The sequence below is a fragment of the Mercenaria mercenaria genome, chromosome 19 (genome assembly GCF_021730395.1).
Source record: "Mercenaria mercenaria strain notata chromosome 19, MADL_Memer_1, whole genome shotgun sequence".
In the NCBI taxonomy this organism is placed as follows: Eukaryota; Metazoa; Mollusca; class Bivalvia; order Venerida; family Veneridae; genus Mercenaria; species Mercenaria mercenaria.
The window spans coordinates 40610376-40631407 of record NC_069379.1 but is presented as its reverse complement, the minus strand read 5'-3'; the positions used below and the strand labels follow the sequence as shown (position 1 = coordinate 40631407).

The window sequence follows — 21032 nt, the reverse complement described above, 5'->3', positions numbered from 1 at the left end:
AATTAGTCGTGACGCTAGCACCTAACATATATTGCAAATAGTTTTAAATGCACATCGATTGCGCGTACTTCACACCTACTTTGTACAGTCACCATGAACGACAATGCCCCAGAGTGAGCCCCGTACATTAACGGAAGAAGAAGATTTCTTTTGTTAATATAAACACTTAAAATATCTTAAACAACTCTCACATATAAGATGCACTTTCTATAGATTTGCTATGAAATACAAAGTAAGGGTAGATTTCTGGAAGCACAGAACACCCAAAACACGGCTGCCATAGAAAACCCACGTGCTATTGTTCACCTTTACCAACACTGAATTATGCAATAAATGGTCTTCAAATGTGAATATAAACCCACAAGTGTTTTGATAAGTTGAAAGATGTGAACTAGAAATTCTTAGTTTCACCATCATTACATCATACACCATATTTTACTGCGATTGAATTTATCTTAACTTTACAAAAAAATTCAATGAAAAACCGCACGATCGAGCATAAATATCTCGAGGGTACTTGGCTCATTTGGGCAATTCTATTTGGTCCCAATCCAGTTTCTATATAATTAGTTCATGTAGACTGCTCGAAACCCAAGGAAACTCAACTATTTTGCTCATCCCCATGCGACTTTGAGCGATCGGTGTCTTTAAAGCAGCTTACCTCCAGATCGTTCGACAACAAAAAAAATATTTTTTAGATATCTTGAAATAAATGCTGTATTTCTAAAGAAGTCTTTAAAACTTAATTACTAAAAAACTTTTTGTTACGGAAACACATGAGAATTTGCTGTTCTTACTACTTTTTACGATGAAAATTGAAAATCGTTTGTCACGCTTTTACTCCATGTAAACTGTCTCGATTATAAAAATCTATATTTTGAAGTCATTATTCACTACTTCAGCTATTGGTTACGACAACGGGAAAATGCCTTAATTGCCGCGGCGGTCCGGGTTTTGATTCCCGACGCGGTCATCTTTTTTTTTCTTGATTTGGAACTTTTAAAATATTTTAGAAACAAAAACTAATATTCTAATGTTCATAATAAGACCAAGTTTCAATTTGAAAGAAAGATTATTTTAGCCAAATCTGGAGGCATGCTGCTTTAACGGTAAAATGAATCATTCCTTTAATTGATCCTGAATATAGATCTACGCTTAGCCATTTAGTATATGAAAACATCTTTGATAAATTGTTGATTAAACATTACAACAACAACAACTAAACATTTGGTTTATGGATATTTGGTATTTCTCCCAATGCTATAATGTATATTTCTTACGTTCATTTGCTCGACTTCGGTTAGAATCCTGGATGTATGTAATACAAGAGTCATCAAAACATCTGATCAGCTGAACATATGACGGATTGACCTCTCTCGGATAACATAATATGTGAAACACACTTGCAAAACACACGATTTATTTGGTTATACATTTTTATGAACCATTATATAACAGTTTGAGGCTGTCATTTAAGAATTGACACGGATCTTGAAAGAAGGTACACGCCATTATGCCATCAATGTGGAAGTAAAAAATAGTTAGCATTACCCTCAGCTAAAACTGATTACTGTATTTTTTTGGACACGCCAATATACCAATTTTATACAGTATTTTTTGAAAAACAGAAAGCTGTTTGTTACAACAACTTGTAAATTGTCCTAATATATTTGACAAAAATGATTACACGTCAATAATAATTTGAACTTCGTAACACGATACATATGTACTATTATATTCTCAAGTCTCACCTCTGCAGTTACATGTGACTCAGTGATCTTTTATTATACTTTGCAATCACGTAGTCTATTTAACTTAAAAAGGAGATCAGCTTAAGTCGTAGTTTTGTTTGGGTGCATATTTTTTTTGTTTTTTTTGTTTTGGTTGTTGGGGTGGGGGACAAACATGGTGTACCACATTTCATTAGCCCTAATGGACATAATTAATCAAACAGAGTCTGCTTCAGATTTTACTTGGATCTGCATAACATAATTTTGCTTGACAAAAAATGTTTACTATACAATTAACGATATAAACCATATTGGTATATTCGTAATATACATATTGCATATTATGCGTTTATGCTTCAATGAACAAGGAAGTAAAAATGAGACGGCTTGATTAGATACTTTTTAAAGTTTTATTTTTGCACAGGAGGATAATTGCAGTTAGAAGGTAGGAAACTTGTTTGTTCTAGAAGTTCCAATGCAAATATGCTTAATATATTCTAACGTATTCCGATGAAATGATTATTAATTAATCATTAATTATTAAAAAATAATAAAAATATTAATAATAAAAATGCTGTGTCACTTCATTTGTGCATTAGCTAATCCTTTCACATATAACGGTAGCTTGCATAAATAAATTTTATTGACGCAGTGATAATGGCTGGCATGAAGGATATAAGAAGTTTTCTTCTGTGAATATGGCTGATATCCGGCTTACATATTTCGACCTACCAGCCATTAATTTCCATGTTTGAGAACAAAATGTCAGTGAAAAAGAATAAGTAGTGAATTTAATTTGTGTTTATTTTTGCAGTATTAAATGTAACTTCCATCTTTACATAATGCAAGTGGACACATGGGAAGTTAACCGAGCATTTAATGGATCAAGTACCTCATTGGCAACATTAAGAATACTGAATAGTTTTAAAGTAAAGTGGTCCGAAACCAGACTAACAATAATTAATAATTTTCTAAGTACAAAATGGGCCATATTTCTGATAATGATTGCAAGAGGTATGGTTCATGACAAACTTACTCGACTATGAAGGTAAAACATTGCGAAAAGGTTTACGTCTATAGCTCTTATAGATTTTAGAAAAAATGGACATAAAAATTGAAACTATCGCCAACGCTGACACCAGCAATCAAGTGCGAAAATACTTTGCAGATTAAAAGAAAGAAAGAAAAGACGTTGACCTTCTTAAATCGTATGATGGCTATATATCGACTTATATATGTGTCACGGGGTGAGAAAAATGTGCAGTCAATCAAGGCGAGTGCTCTACCGACCGAGCTAATGTGGCCAAGTCCGTACCGTACATAATATTTCATGCGTCGTAAGACTGACCAAGCAAGCTTGCAACGGTCCAATGATGGGCGCCAATTGTCACAGGGTAAGGAAAATGGGCAGTCAGGCCGGGGTTCGAACCCGACTTACAGAGCGAGTACTCTACCGACTGAGCTAACCGGCTGCATGACACGTCTTCTCCCCTAGCGCGACCAAGTCCGTAACGTAACATATGTATATAAGTTTGTTACCAAATATTGCTGGCATCAATTGGCAGTGTCGTCCTGCCGATATACTTTCATTGACCAGTACAAAGATTGCTGCAAAATGCTATATATATTCTAAAATGCAAAAATGAAACTGAGGGTATTCAAAAGAGAATGGCCAATGATTTGATGTCAGTTTTAGCACGTGAAAATAATGTAGTTTACAAAAACACGCTGTTGATTATATATAATATAAATTATATAGTATAATTTAACTTCTAACAGAAATTTTACCTGCAAAGTTAGTAATGTTCACGCTTAATGTTGCGCAAAAGAAACCAACTGATTTAATAGAGAATCAATAGAAGGAGTTGATAGTTAGAAGATATCATATCAATATCTCTTTAATATTTAGTACCCAATGAAACAGCCTACACCGGTTTATTACACTACAATCTTCCTCATATTATGAAATATTTTAAAATGTTCAAGTCAATCACACAATCTTGCGTTTTCATTAATCTTACCTAAATGGGATTGAAATTGCATAAGTTTTTTTTGCCTCAATGAATCGGGAAGATAAACTCAGACACATGTAGTTGATTTCTTCTACGTATTATTGCTACTCTCATAAAACATATTTATTACTCCTTGTGTTATTGAATGTTATACTTAACAAGTCAGAGCCGTACATGTACGTTAATGAGCCGTACGTTTAATACAATGTTTTTGTCTTGTGAACAAGTTGTGGATACCTTAATTTTTAAAACGTGCTAAGGCATACTAGTTATCTACATGGCAATAGTGTAAACTAAAGCTTTTTCTCTATATTGCTAAAACTATACATAAATGTGGTTTAAACTAATGTAATTAAATGTTCGTGACACTTTCAAGATGATAAAATCACTTTTGGATACATCGATACAGTGATGCAACCCCTTTAAATTCAGCGGAAATGATACTCTAGTAAACAGCTTGCGTCTGATTTTTATCTGTATATCAAAGCTATACTAGACTCAAATTTAGAGATGAATAAATCACTTTTAGATACATCGATAAATTGATCCAACCCCTTAAATATCCAGTGGAAATAAAATAATACTCTGAGTAGACCGCTTGCTTCTGATTTTAATCTGTATATTAAAGCTAAACTAGACTCAAATTACATATTTGAAGATAGGAACGACTACGAGACAAATAGATTATTTATAAATAAACCTATCACATATATGTGTATATATAGTACTATGTATTAGGTTCAAAATAGAATGCACTTAATACATCTATAGGTAAATACAGTATAAATGTGTATTACCATTATAAATCTAGAATAATTGAATGTCACTACATGTATTTATGACTGGAGCTCTACATACACAATAAATCTTTAGTAAAGTTAACCACATTTGATGGGGATTTTCTACATTACATGTAAATATCTAAAAAAAAAAACGTTCTAGTGAAAGATGGGCATTGGAAATCTTTAACAATTAACTTGTGGTAAGTTTCTACCTGCCGAATTCAAATTTGTCTTGTTATTACATAATTTACGAAGCAAGAGGCCGGATTAATTGAGTTCTACTAAACCCGTGGCTAGCGGGAGAAAACGGTAGTATGTATTTCCACTAACGTCCATGAACAGTCTGAATTAAGTCGAGCCCGCAACTTTTTTATTTTTGTCGTATAATGTGACCTAGGGAGAGACCGTATTTTTTAAACTTACCTTTTATGAATATGTAATCATTGCCAAATTCAAATTTATCTTACTATTACATAATTTACAAGGCAAGAGACCGGATTAATTGAGTTCTACTCAACCCGTGGCTAGTGGGAGCAGACGGTAGTATGTATTTTCACTAACGTCCACGAACAGTCTGAATTAAACCAAGCCGGCAACATCCACATGATTTAAAGCTTACCTATGCTATTGTGCCATTGACTGCTATAACTGACACTGTGTTAATTCATTTATTTGTTTTTGTCCTTGTTGTGTTCTTGTTTTACTTTGTATTTTTGTGTATAAGCTAATCCTGGTATATGATTTTTCTTTTTTGGTGTGTTTAACGTCGCGCCGACACAATTATAAGTCATATGGCGCCGGTGGAGGAAGACCCCAGGTGCCACTCTTTGCATTATTTCATTACAAGCAGATATCGATCTTCCGTAAGCCAGCTGGATAGCTTCCTCACAAGAAGAATTCAAAGCCAGGCTCGAACCCAAATCGGTGAGGGGCAATCCACACGGAGGCTCACGGTTACAGTTTGAGAAGGCTCCGTTGTTCGAATATGTCTTATATATTTATCCTTGTTTTTTTTATTCTACAAATTTCTAAAAAAAAACAAGTATAAAAAACTGATAAAATATATACTTCTGCTTTCTTTGATCAGAAAAGTATCTAACATTATAAACCTATGAATCTGTTCAGTTTAAAAATGATTGTTTGAACGTGTTTAACATATATAACTAAATATCTAGACTTCTCAATCGTTTAAACAGTTCTGCTACCAGAACATCATATTTCTAATATAACGTACCTGATAATTCCTTTCAAACTTTTGTATATATTTAAAGGTATAAGAATATAACAATGGCAAGAACAACAGCAGTGCTTTTACTTTTATTATGTCATTTTGGTAAGTACATTTGCATTTATGTCATTTTTTGTAAGTACATTTGCATTTATGTCAGTTTGATAAGTAATATTTGCAATTTTATCAGTTTGGAAAGAAACATTTGCATTTATGTCAGTTTGGTAAGTAATATTTGCATTTATGTCAGTTTGGAAAGTAACAATGGCAATTATGTCTCTTTGATAAGTAACATTTGCATTTATGTTACTTTTGTGAGTAACATTTGCATTTGGGACGGTGTGGTGAATTACACTGGTTTTAATGTCAGTCTGGTAAGTATCATTTGCATTTATGTCAGTGTTTAGTAACATTTATATTTATGTTAGATTTGTAAGTAACGTTTTATTATAACAGTTTGTTAATCTAACATTTTTGGTAATATGTCAGTTTGGTAACTAAAGTAACTATTTTAATTTTGTCAGTTTGGTAAGTAACATTTCCATTTGTGTCATTCTAATATTTTTTTTTTATTTGCATTTAAGCCAGTTTGGTAAGAAACATTTTTATCACACCAGTTTGGTAAATAATATTTTCATTCATATGTAGCATAGTGACATAGAAACACAATTAAATTTATATCAATATCATATTTATTGAATATATAATTCAAAGTAAAGTTCTTACAACTGTTTTAAAATGCACGTGAAATATATAGGTATAAACTTACTTTTATTTGAGACCAAACATTGTAGCGTACTAATATTTTTATTTAGAATTAAAAAAAAAGATATTACTTTAAGATCACCAATACATATTTTGTTAGTTTGGATAAAGTGATATTGAATATAATTGTAAAAGAAAAGAAAATCACTCTTTTACACACTTATAAAAATGTTCTCCAGTTGATATTAATATTAAATTGTTTCAGATATCTCCTCTCAGACATGTAACGAATGTGAATGCTGTGATGGAGATAACGCGTGTGATACGGACAAGAAATGTATCAATGGATGTATAGCAGGTTATTGGGGAGATAAATGCACATATCCATGTCAAGAGACCTGTAAAAGCTGTGTAAGCAAAGTCAATTGTACAGAATGTCATCCTGGATATTATACTACCCAATGTACTTTTGAATGTGGGAAAGGATGTGCCAACAATACTTGCTTACAATCAGGACAGTGTACTTGTAAATCAAACAATTTTAGAAAAGGTTTTTGTAGCAGCTGTTCAAATAATAAGTATGGCGATGAATGTAACTACACTTGTCCAACTAACTGCGGTGCCTGTGAATCACAAATAGAATGTAGATGGTGCATAAAAAATGCATTTTACGGCTCATACTGTCAGTTTATGTGTTCTACAGGATGCGTCAAAGGAACATGCAGGCAGGTTGATGGTAGTTGTAATGCAGGATGCAAACCTGGCTTTAAAGGACATAGATGTGATTCTTGTGTGTCAGGAAAATACGGACCAAATTGTGATTTAGATTGTCCGAGAAATTGCATATCTTGTTTATCAAACTCGAACTGCACTGAATGTAAACTAGGCTTTTACGGTGAAACGTGTACAGATATCTGCTCATCTTGTTGTCATGGAATATGTTTGTTGGCCAGTGGTCAATGTATGAAGTGTAAACACGGATTCTATGGAGATTTCTGCAATAACACAAAAACATGTAAAGACGGCTTGTATGGTATTAACTGTTCAAAGCCATGCATAAATGTAGATTATCATTGTCAAAAGTGCTTAACAAATGAATCAGGTATGTATGGGGGCTGCATAAATTGTAACAGTGCATATTACCTGACAGTTCCCTTCGGCGGTTCGTACAGCGTTTGCACAGCATGTCCAGAGGACTGCAAAAACCATGTTTGTAATTCAACCGGATTTTGTACATATGGATGTTTACTCGGCAAATGGGGAGATACATGCAAATCTTACTGTAAATCAAACTGTTTAGAATGCAATCAGACAGACGGGAAATGTATCAAATGCAAGAATAGAACATATTCAGAGGATTGTTCAAAGTTATGTAGTAGCAATTGTAGTTCAATTGACAGTGAACAAATATGCGAATTTCACACTGGTGAATGTATCAATGGATGTAGTTCATATAGCAAATATGGAGCCTATTGTGAACAACGCTGTAGTGAAACATGTATCAATCAAACATGCAATTGGAAAACGGGTGTTTGCTCATACGGATGTGTGAAGAATTATTATGGCTCTTTTTGTGAAAATAAATGTGCATCTACATGTAAATCAGTGGAAAAGCAACGTTCATGTAAAGATTCCACTGGGTTATGTGTTTTTGGATGTGATGATGGTTTTCATGGCAATATGTGTGAAAGTAAATGCGGTAATTGTGTAAATGGAACATGCCATCAAGTCACGGCGGAATGTGTGTATGATTGCATTGATGGCTACGGTGGGTTGCAATGTACACAAGGTAATTATCTGGTATCATAATATTGCCAGATATTGCTAATACTCTTTTTTAGTATTTTATCATATATTTCATATCAACTTCTAAAATAATACGGATCGAAACGTTTAACAAGTGTTTGCATTATATTTCATATTTCGTGATACATTAATTACATTTCTAGAATTTACGAACGAGGAAATTCCGTTATATGTTAAAAATCATGAGAAAAATAAAAATAACTTCTTTATCCTGTTATACCCTTGAAACAAATTTAAATTTGGTTTGGTCTTTAAACGCATATCGATGAAAACTCAATGTCTACAATACTTTATCCTTACAAATATTATTTGTTCAGTGAATATGTTTTTGTGTAATTTTAAAAATGGAAATGAATCATAAAATAAATGAAAACTATTGTTGCATCATTTAATTCTGTTGAACATTTGGTTAATTGTTTACCACATATTTACATATCTGACATATCTAAATGTTTGAGTATTAACAAAAAAAACACCGTGTGTGTTACGACAGATATTGCCAGAACTATCAAGAGGGTATTACCTAGTGGACAATGCACTTTATATTTGCATGATCAGCAACTCATTATTGTGCCAAGTGTAAAGAACCCAGCCCTCTAAATCCCAAACGACAATGTAGAGCGGCAAAACACCACCGGTGTGTTGATAGTGATGCATCAAATATTACTCTCAATTTCCTATGTTTCAATTAACAGGACATTGAAAATATATGTTATAGCCACTTTTACACCTATTGATACGATTGTGTGGAAAAAAACTGTGAAAGTATATATGTATTAAACTTAAAAGCCCATATGCGCATGTACTCAATTCATCATCCTCATCAGTTTATATATCTTTAAGGGCCCAACGAAGCTTAGGTCAAAGGTAAAAGCGAGGTTTGGCTACCTGTGTCATGAATTTTATCACCTGTTTCGTGACAAAAGCGTAGCGCCAACTACAAATGAAACTGAACTCGAGACGTTTCTTAAAATCAGCGAGTCATAATATCGCATAGTGACACATTTTATTAGTTTAGATAATCAACTTTCCAAATACCGTAACTCAGAACCAAACAAAGTTTAAAAATATTATTCCCCTAAAAAATAACGATATCTCCAATGCCTTACTATTATTTTATAAAAGATAAAAGGTAATGGTAGATTTCCCGGAAGCACAGATCATCCAAAAACACAGCCATAGAGCCATGACTCGCGAAGTAGGCCCGCAGCAAAAAGGAACATGTAACTGAAAAAAGTAGACGGCTTGCTTCAAAATCCATTAGAAAACAAATAATTATATGCAGAAACAATGGTGCGAAGGCTAAATAAAAGCGTGAGGATGTTATGAATGATGAGAGTAACTTTTAAGAAGGATGTTTGCAGTTTGTAATATTAATACTCGAGGAGTGTTTTGTAATAAACTGATTATGCTCATTGGTGACTTCATCATGGCAATAGAGTCTAGCAATTGTTATCAGCAAAGAGACACATATACCACCTGTAAAATAAATTGCACCTTTCATAGATTTTGTTTCATTATCAGCAACGAAACAAGTTCAGCAAGAAGGTATTACCACTGGTGAACTGATAGGGATCGTATTTGGATCAGTGCTGATTGGCATACTTATTGGAGGGGCGTTAACATTAGCTTTAGTATGGAAAAAAAGGTATGATACTGAGGTTTTTGGGGGTCTTCTAGATAAAACTTCTTCATTGTTTTCCAATGTATTTCTTATTTCGTATACAACTGGAGATAGTGACGTATAAACCAGAAATGTTCACATTTTTCAGATCAGGTTTCAGAGCAGTTTACATTGCATTTAGAGAATGATAACAAGTACGTCTACATCATGAAAATAGAGCTTGTGTATAACGATATAAACACAAACACATATCTTACTGTTCACTGTAATGTTCTTAAGTCCTACTGAACCCAACATTCCGGTTAAAGGGACATACCTAAGATCAGTATCAAAAGTTTCAAAATATACATAAAAATATATATGCATTAGCTAGAAATGTGAGTAGAAATATATAATGTAATGGTAGATTTAGCGTAACAACGCATCGAGTCATAGATTTTACTGCACCTTAGTCTATATTCAACATATGTATACGGAGATAATATGTCAAACAGTTAAAACTTAAATTTAAAGCAGATTACTGATGTCACGTGAAACACTCTTTTATAATTATGGTTTTCATGGCAATAGAAAATACTATTGAAGCTTTTCACTATGTGTATAATATATAGACTGTACAATATGTAAAAGCTATTTTATATCACACTGATGAATTATATTAATATTTTCAGTACTAGTAAACATTGCATTTTATCAAAAAATGAACTATTTATGTTCGGGTACAAAGAACTCAATGGGCTCGTCGCTAGAAAAATCTATATCCTCAAAACCGCAAACATTACGATAACATTATCACTTGGAGACAGAAAACATGCCAGTTTGTTTTCTCATACTGTATCTTTGATCTCTTGGCATATATTTGTAACTGATTATTTACTCAGTAATTACAAATAAGATTTCATATATGTAGAATTCATCAGCCTTTTATCAATACAGACGTAATGTATAAAGTTTGATTTTTAAAAGTTCTGATAATTATTTTCGCAACAACATCCTATGATATTGTTTGCGATTGTTAAAAATACCAATTATTGTTTAGTTAATTTAATAAGTTCTATGTAAATAGAGTAAAAATAAATCAATACCCTTTTTATTTTCATATCAGGAACACCAGAAAACGAGATGAAAGCAATCAACAGACAGGTAACAAAATTGAGAGTATGTCTGCACAGGGGAGAGGTGATGCAGCATATACACTCAAAGATACAGTTGCTGAACTTAAAATATATATTGTAGTAGAAACAATCGAACGTCTAATTTTGTAACTTTTAAATATACATTAAAATATTGTTCCCCGATTTTAATGCTTCCGAGTAAATTTTGATTTGACCCTCGTTCTTGTTATTCAAATAGAAACTTACCAACATATTTCACATTTTGTTCACAGATGTCGACTATGAGAATAACATCCCCGTGACATATGAAGACTTAAAAGAACGTGATGAGAGGACATACAGTGAGATAGTTTCAGAACGGCAGTTGTCTCCACAAGCGGATGAATATGTGAATTGTTGAATCCAATCGGACAAACAGTACAAATCTCTCATTGTATACTTTTGAACATTTCAAAGAAGACCATAACATGTTTCAAATAATTTCTAAGTTGTATATATAGCCATAGTGATATGTTTGAACTATGTTTAAACCCTTTGTTCGTAATCATGATTTATTGAAAATATTTCTTATTTCACGATTGCACGTAATAATTGATTTTGCCCGATTTATCCCATTTGGCAGTATTCGTACACAAAAACAAACTTATCTTATGATGCGTTTATATGTAAAACACTTCAAATCTAAATTAACGTGAGATAAGGGCGAGCAGTTAGAATGATATAATTACACAGAGAGGTTTGATAGCTAACTGATAAAACTTTTATAATCATCAAAGTCAATTAAACACACATTTTGATATACATGTATTAAGAAAAATAATGTAGAATCATTCTATTTGCACGATTTGTATTGTCAACCAGATATTCATAGTTTCTTTCTAAGACAGCTATAACGTACGTTTAGAATGGACAAAATAAATACTACGGGACAAAGGGAACTTCATGTTTTATCATGAAATGCCGTTGATACACACCATATCTAGTTCCGTTTTTCTGTCCAACAAACACAACCGAGACGAGTAAAGTCAGTGAATCAATCACTGACGCAACAACAGTAATGCAATGAAAGTGGAACAGTAATCTGTGTTCAAGAACAAATTCAGTTAATTCTAACATTACCGGACTTGTTTCCCTATCAACCAAAGAAGACTGACCCTGTGTGTCATTATGCAGCAAAATGATATAATGTACATCACAATTATTACGTTATTGCGTCAAGTGACATATCTCGAAAAGAAAAATACACAATACAAGCAAACGTTTGGTGATTTCATCAAGGATGAGGATACTTTGATATCATATTAGAATCGAAAAAAAATTTAGCCTTAAATGTGAAAATGTCTTAAATAGAATCATTTTTAAATGCGTGTTATCAAATCACGTTGGATGAGCCCGAACTCAAAACCATGGTTTTATTCTACGATAAATCATTGTTTGTGACATATGTTTTGTGTAATTGACGTATTCTTGCTTTATAAAACACGGACAAGGATCTAAGCCATGTTCACAGAAGACAGCCTCCAAAAGCGTGTATGTATATTACAGACGTATACACGTACGAACATAGACATAGTATAACATACTGACGACTGGTGCTAGGCAAGTGTAAGTATAAGTGCTGAACACCAAAAGACATATTATCCATATTCTATTATTATTGTATATTGTTTCCCACTAATATTGCCTTTTTATTAATGGATTAAAATAAATATTTGACTCATAGAAAGCCACAAATTAAAAGAAAAGCATATTTGTTTTTTTTTTATTTCAGTGTTGTTAGAATTACGCATTTGATGCCATAATAGAGTCAAGAATGGATATCTGTAACTCAAGTTTTTGCACACAGCGTGTACATATAAATCTGTTCGATGTAACACATGTTTTCAGGCAGTGGAATGCTTGAAACTTTCTAAAAGATCTTAGTAGCAGTGCAAGAGTACAATGCTAACCTTGAAGCGATGACAAAGTTAGTCAAAGAAGAACCTAGCTTTGATGTTGATTCGTAAGTCATGAAAGTGGAAATTAAACACCCTACATTTTGTATCGTAAGAATATGAGAAACTATTATCTTGAATACCTTTGTGCACTAGAATATACAAGTATATTGCATGGTTTAAAGTAAAGTCAACATAACTTCATGCCAAAAAGACACTTAAAAATGTCAACAAAAACAGATGAGTCTGTTCATCGGCGGTCGTGGAAATGTTTTTAATAATTCACAAGAATTAATATATGAGCTCCTCTGAATTCATTTTATGGTTTAGAGGTTTTGTCTACTATTGCTTGTTTTGTTTATATTTGTGGTATTTTGGTATCACGGGGTTTTACAGCGCTCTTATATAGTAGAGTTTCGATAAAAAGAGAAATAGGGGCATGTCGGGAGTTGTTCATAGAGAGCAGGCGATGGTCCATACGGAATACCGTAATTATGCCATCAATTTAGGGACTTAAATTAGATGACATTGTCCTTAAGGAAAATATTCTCACGCTATTTAGTTTTACTTAAAGGATATTGATACATTTACTGTGTAGTTAAGATATAAAATATGAAATCATGCAATCCGATACGTAAAAAGGGTGTGAAATGGAGACAATATGACAATTTTATCTACTTTTAGTACATGTATGTTACTTTAACGTATAGCCTTTATTCATTGTGAAGCAGGATAATTTAAGCCGACAGGTATGGTATTTATTTGTTTTTAAACTTTTAGAGCAAATGCTGTATGCTACTATCTTATGGTTTGATTGATATAAGGTGCGAGTGTTTGGTTGTACAACTTCAAATCAGAAATGTCAGTTGAATCTTTTGATGATCTTATCCGGCTTTAACAACAGCAGTTTTTAAGTGCATGTGGCGTCGTAAAAATCTCACCCACCGGGTGTTGTATTTTTGGCTGTGAAGATGGTTTTCATGGCAATATGTGCGAAAGTAAATGCAGTTGTACTTGTGTAAATGAAACTTGCCATCAAGTCACTGCAGAATGTTTGTATGGTTGCATTGATGGTTACGATGGGCTGCAGTGTACACAAGGTAATTACCTGGTATCATAAAATAGCCACATATGGCTAATACCAAGTGTGTATATCTAAGGAAATATTTTATTTCAACTCTTAGAAATATTAATACATATAACACCCCCTGGATAAGTATAATATTGTTCTTAATACTTATTACATTTATCAAAATAATGAGATTTCTAGAATCTAAGAACGGGCGTAATAAAATAAGGTCGAAAACGTATGACAAAACTAAAAATTTGGTCTTATTGCTTTCATGTCCTTGAATCAAAAACATTTACCTTTGACATAACAGCAAGGAAAATACCTTAAAGTTCCTGAAGAAAAGAAGACAAATATCAAATCAGTTCAGCCCCAGTAGGCTTTGAATGCCCCCTACCGTTCTGTCCATCATCTGCTTCTTTAGAAAAGCGTGGCGCCAAACTGAAATAAGGCTTGACACAAGGCGTACGATGTTTCTTAGCGCCGTGAAGGCATAACCTCGCTATGTGAAACTTTTTAATTGTACTTTACCCAATACAACTTTGCAATTGTCGTGTCTGAGAATCTTACGACTTTTATAAATGCAATCTACATAATAACATTTCTTGTCGTAGGAGTGTTTTAAGGAGCTTAATATTGTATATAAATAGAAAATCTTAGGTATCAGAGTAAAGTTTTGAAAAGATTAACGGTGTTTATGATATCGTTAGCCATGTTGGAGTTTTTATTTTTAGTAGTAGATTAATTACGCTCATTGATTTATAACTCTCACATGGCAAAGGACTTTAGGGAATGTTATTAGTAAAGAAAAGTATATACCATAAATATTATATAAAATAAGTCATTGATTCTTTAATTTTGTTCTATATTATAAGCAACGAAACAAATTCAGCAAGATGGTATTACCACTGGTGAACTGATAGGAATAGTATTTGGATCAGTGCTGATTGGTATAGTTATTGGAGGGACTTTAACAGTAGCCTTCATTATTTGGAAACGAAGGTATGACAATGATTTCTTTGGCCGTATATAAATTATATTTATTTGTTTTCAAAATGTTCGAAATGTTACGTTAGTGTACATCGTATTTAGGACATAATAGCAAGTACATCTACATCATTAAAATAGAGCGTGTGTATAAAATTATAGACAAGTTATATATTTTACTGATTTTTGGGAATTTAGCCAGAGCAACCAGAACAGCCAGAGTAGCCAGAAGGGTTAGGGGTTAGGGTTAGGGTTAGTTCTGGCTACTCCGGCTACTCTGGCTGCTCTGGGTCAGTTCATGCACGTGTTTTACTGTTCTTTTGTACTATAAGAACCATTATTTCGGTTAAACGCGACATGCCTAAGGTCAAACTTTTTTTAAAAATATTATACATAACAAATGTACATCCACTATGTAGTAAACATGAATAAAACGTAACAAAGCATTGATTCATTATGTATTCTTATTACAATATAGCTAGTCTATATTCAATATCCCTTTTCATTACCTCTCATGGAGAGACTCAGTAAACTGAGTTTGTAAGTCAAACAATTAAAACTAAAATTGAAAATTGATTTCAGATGTCACGTTAAACCCATTTAAAATTGCTTACCTGGCAATAGAAAATTCTACCGGCTTACAGGCGGAAATTTTAACTATTGATTGGCAAGCCATTCTCTTTGTGTATGATATAACAAACGCATAAACTTAGAATATTCGGAAGCTAATTTATGTTACACTGATGAATTACACTGAGATTGTATTCTTTCAAACAATAAAGTGTATATGTTCAGGAGACACGCGATTTACTTTAAGCGTTCGTCGCTAGAAAAATCCATATCGGCATACAATATAGCATTAAGATAGGATAGACACAAAGTTAGAGACAGGAAACATGCCAGTTACCTACCATATTTGAGTTTGTTTTTCTAATATAGTATCTTTGATTCTTTGGCATAGTTTTGCAACTGATTATTTATTCAGTTGTTACATACCACCTTTCATATATTATAATGTAGAATGCATCAGCAATTTATCAAATACTGTATGCATTTTGACTTTTAACAACTGGTTATTTACTTAGTAATTACAAACCAGATTTCATATAATGTAGAATTCATCAGTTAATTATCAATGCAGATCTAAACGTCTACCGTATACAATTTTGCAACATTGATTTATGAATTTGTTTACCATTGTTACAAATACAAAATATTATTCAGATAATTTAGTGAATTCTGTGTGAATGTTTGGATTAATGCCCTTTTTATTTTCATATCACGGACACCAGAAAAAGAGGTGAAAACAATCAACAGAAAGGTAACGGATTTAAGAGTATGTCATTACTGAGTAGAAATGACACAAAGCAGAAAATTTATACTGTAACAGAAGGATCATATTACTGTTATATATACTAGTAGTGGAAACAATCAAAGGCCTATGTTTCTTACTTTTAAGTGTCTCTCTTCTTTAACAACTCAAGTAATCTTTTATTTTAGACTTGTTCTTAAAATAAGAAAGAGTATTGGTATAAATATACACCTCCGCACTTTAAAAACGCACCACTTAATAAATACACAAATTACACTTTCTGAGTGGACCAATTTATTCATTCTTGTATTATATAGTAATCTCAATATCTCTTCCATAAGATGTGCAAAAATGAAAAAGATCTATAAATAAAAACTACTTATTTAAGATGTTTATATCTGGTACCCCTCAGTTTCAAAATTCACAAAATAGAATTTTGAGATTTTATATTACTTATTTCACGCATAAAGTCTTCCAATATTAATTTAAATGATAACAAATGTCTTTTTCCAATACACTAGTCACTTGTCGCTTAATTAAAATTATATTTATTCAAAACCACTCATCCGTGACTTATTATGCACAGGTAAGACGTTTAGCACGTTTTGCATGTGCACTGTACATGTGAGTTGTCAAATAATATAAAATTGATAAATTCGTGATCTCTAATAAAATACTGGTCGTCTGTGAATTTTGACTTGGAGGGTGGTGTTGTTTAGTAGGACAAAATGAACAGTTTTTGTTAACCGATTTTTGTTAAATTTTCCTTGTTTGTGTACCAGATAATGAATTTATGTAATCACATAAAAATAATGGAATTGTCATATAAAATAAAATTTTATGACCCATTTTCTGAGTGGTGCGTTTTTAAAGTGCGGAGGTGTAGAACATACCAATACATTACACATTTCTTGTTCACAGATGTCAACAATGAGAATAATATCCCCGTGACATATGAAGATTTAAAGGAACGTGATGAGAGGACATACAGTGAGATAACTGCAAACCGACAATCGTCTCCTCCAGCAGTCGAATATGTGAATTGTTGAATACATTTAGTCAGAACAACAGTTTCAATTAGGACTCTTCTTTACAGAGCCTTATATATGTCAATTCTTCTGTGTAATATATCATATCATACTGATATTTTGAAACGATGTAACTGCTATCTGTTCAGAGTAAATGTTCTTTTTTTTTTTGTTTCTTTTTTAAATTACTGAATCACAGAAAACAAGTGCTAAACTATTTAGTTTGCATGAAGTTTCATATTTGTCAATATTCATACACAAACTCATGACTGTCTTATGCTATGTTTATATGTAACCAAGGAAAATACATTATCATGCTGTTAAACGTGGGCGAAGAATCAGGATGATCCAGAGTATATGGACACGTAATCCGTTTTATAAATTTACAGCTTAGTTCACCATGCAATCATTAAAATTGAAAGTTTGTAAGTTTCATTTAAGACGAGCAAAAGAAACTATTATCTGCCTCTGTCAATGACATATAAACTTTAGAAAGATTAAGATAACGATGATAAACACCTCGTCACCTCAACGCAACAAAGTCGTAACTTATCATAAATTTGATATAAGTTTCGACTTTGTTGCGTTGAGGAGACGACCTTTCTGTTGAATCTCTTCTGTATAAAAATGAAGTAAAATCTCGTTTTGATGTTATCCTTAGTGGGAAAATGTTTTCATCGGTTTCGAAATTATGTCAGTTTATGTTGTTCTTTGTTTATGCTTCTATATTAAGCTTTGCAACTTTTGTTTTGTGTACGTGTAGGGTTATACATGTTTAAACAAGAATATTTCAACATAAGCACCAAGCATATATAAACACGCAAAATATACCGAGTACGAAAACGCTATATAAATTTTCTCCATACTGCCCAACAATGTAAATAAAAACAGACTTGATATAATTGTTTTGATTGTGACTGTTCTCAAGAGGTAATGAAACGTGCAACACCTAACACACCCGAAGCAAAGTTTTAAACTGAAATCTACGCTACAGACTCCATAACCTTAAAAGGTCATAGATACAAATGTAAGTACAATCATTGTGGTAGTTAAAAGAATGTAACAGAATTTGTTTTGGAAGCGCTTCCTTTTTAACCCATATCAGACGTTTATACAAGTTGAATGAAATACCAAACAACACATTGTGATGCATCTATCAGTTAAATATATTATCATATGTTATAATAGCACAATTAATTCCTGGTATATCTATCTTTAGAATTATTTCCAAAATAAAAATTAACAGGCAAATCAACGAATCGATTTGACTGAGTCTGTTCATGATACAAATGAAAAGTGCAAGATGTCTCACGCTCCGTAGCACCTGCTTAAGCGGAATTCTGTTTTGTTCAATGGTCCCAACGAAGAGAAATTATAACAACTTTGAGTACAAGTACGGAGAAACTGTTTGCTTCTACCAAAAGGCACTTCTAGACAAGAAGATTATACGTTATAAAACGTCCGGAGTGCAGAGACCACTGAATTCATAAACATGTTCTGATGGCAAGTTTAGTAAAATCACATTATCCATACAAACTTGGAAACGATGTATAATGTAAAACTAAGCCCGGGTCTCTTCCGATTATTTTAGGTTTAAAGCTGAACTTACTGTATGTTGGTTTTTATAAAGACAGTATCAATATTTTATTCTAAATAAATTGAAATACATTTACTTAGATAACCTTATCGTAAATCGGAAAGCTGGTTTAACAGCGCCCTGATCAACGGCAAAATTTTTGTTTATAATTTCAGTATTATTTTCTTTTCGCTTCAGGGTAATCTTTGCTCATGTGACAATAAAGAGCTTTTTCTTCACTTTTAATTTAACGAAACGTAAGTGTACAATCCAAATTTCCGCGGTTGCAAATGTATGATAAGAAGAAACAACAAACTTATGAAATCGTTACAGTTAGAAGATATTTCAATTATCATTTTTACAGTTTCAGTTCTAGAGGTTGAAAAATACTTTCAGTTTTTGTATTCTATCGATGATTTTGATCATAATAAGACACAATATCACATTTGGCAGATTTGAAAATTAAGATGTTGGTGTTTGTCTTGTCTTGTTACTTAATTCGACAAGGAAGTTAAGTTAAACAGTCAATAGTCGATTAATGACAGTATCTTTCCTTCAAATTTTAGTTTCAAAATCTTTTTTTAACTTGCATGGCTGATCATTTAACATCCTTATCATAAGTTATTCTAGAGTATATCATATTTATGCATTGCTCAAGTACGTTTATATGTATCCGGATAAAAATCCATTTACAATTTAGTATCCGGACATAAATCCGTCTACAATTTAAGACTATTCTTTTTCAACCAATGTATGTTTCACTTAAACGTTATTTTATTAGACATTTGCGAATTAAGTCTACGTGAACTGTGAACACCTAAGACGATCGATTTTTCAAGGGGACCGTCTCAACATGATAATTTTAATTTATGTGTGGTAGGAAGACATTCCTATAACGATAGTAAGGTCTGGCTTATTTTGTCACCGCACAGGATAAGATATGGATTTGTCTGTCCGTCCGTCTGTTCGCCAGAGAAATGTTTTGTTATACATATCGCAAAAAGTATTTTATCTAGCGTAATAACAAGTTGCGTATCTGCGACAAAGTTGAAAAGATGAGCTAGTCTGATCACAATGTATCCGTATTCCATCGTCGTCGTCGTCCGAAATGAAAAAAAAAATCTAAACTGGGTCAGCTGGGATCAAAATGTAGGTCAGCAGGTAAAACATTGTGAAAACTGTAGAAAACGTAATATATTGCGTCTCCATTCTTTTGTTGTTATTATACGTCCAAAAGAACGTATTATAAATACCCCCAGGTGTTCATCTGGCCGTCTGTCTGTCTGTGTGTGTGTCCGACTATCCGTTAGCAATTTCGTGTCAACTCCGCTCTGTAACTAGTGAACCCATTGTAGGATTCTAAACAAACTTGATACAAATGTTCTCCACATCAAGACGACGTGCAAAGCGCCTGTATCAGGTGGCTCGCTTTAAGGTCAAGGTCACACTTAGCGGTCAAGGTCATATGAATTTGTTTCGTGTCCGCTCAGTAACTCTTGATCTGTTTGAAAAATTTTAAAGAAACATTGCTCAAATGTCCACCACATCATGACGACGTGCATAGCGCATGTTTTGGATGGCTGGCTACAAGGTCAATGTCACACTGAGGGGTCGAAGGTCATATAACTTTGTTTCGAGTGCGATGTGAAACTGCTTGAAGGATTTTAAAGAAACAAAATGTTCACATTGAGACGACGTGCAGAGCACATGGCTCGCTTCAAGGTCAAGGTCACACTTAGGGGTCAAAGGTCACATGACTTTGTTTCGTGTTAATGTTGCTTTGCATTGCTGTGCACTTGTTTTTTATTTCAAGTTGGCAGATTCTTTTTTGTTCACTTACAATATTTTTATTGAATTACTTCCCTTTTATGTTACTATAGACAGGTTACGAGACAACTTTTCTGTGGTACAACATGGATGGTACCTGCAAAGTTAAGGTGTATTTTGACATATCTGTACCTGGTAATGATTTTTAGTGGACTTAATTTTTTTCGGGAAATTTCTTCCCTTTGTTGTCCTTTTCCTTTGGACTTCAACAGTAAAGTTCTTTAAATTTTGCTCCCATCCTTTGATATTTGACTTTATCAAAAATTTTAACCAAGTTAAAAAGAGGCATACTTCTGT

General features: G+C 32.8%; 2 protein-coding genes across 2 annotated transcripts; both read left to right on the top strand.

The window, feature by feature from the left end:
• Positions 1-4422: 4422 nt before the first annotated feature.
• Positions 4423-12752, top strand: LOC128551114 (multiple epidermal growth factor-like domains protein 10). Its single transcript, XM_053531546.1, has 5 exons — positions 4423-5857; positions 6723-8246; positions 9788-9911; positions 10993-11030; positions 11275-12752. The coding sequence occupies exons 1-5, from the start codon at positions 5812-5814 to the stop codon at positions 11400-11402; spliced, it is 1860 nt and encodes a 619-aa protein (XP_053387521.1). The 5' UTR covers positions 4423-5811; the 3' UTR covers positions 11403-12752.
• A 388-nt stretch (positions 12753-13140) lies between these two features.
• LOC128551116 (uncharacterized) lies at positions 13141-19682 on the top strand. Its single transcript, XM_053531548.1, has 4 exons — positions 13141-14036; positions 14881-15007; positions 16285-16313; positions 17226-19682. Exons 1-4 carry the CDS (start codon positions 13925-13927, stop codon positions 17351-17353), a joined length of 396 nt encoding a protein of 131 aa, XP_053387523.1. The 5' UTR covers positions 13141-13924; the 3' UTR covers positions 17354-19682.
• The last annotated feature ends 1350 nt before the right edge of the window (positions 19683-21032 follow it).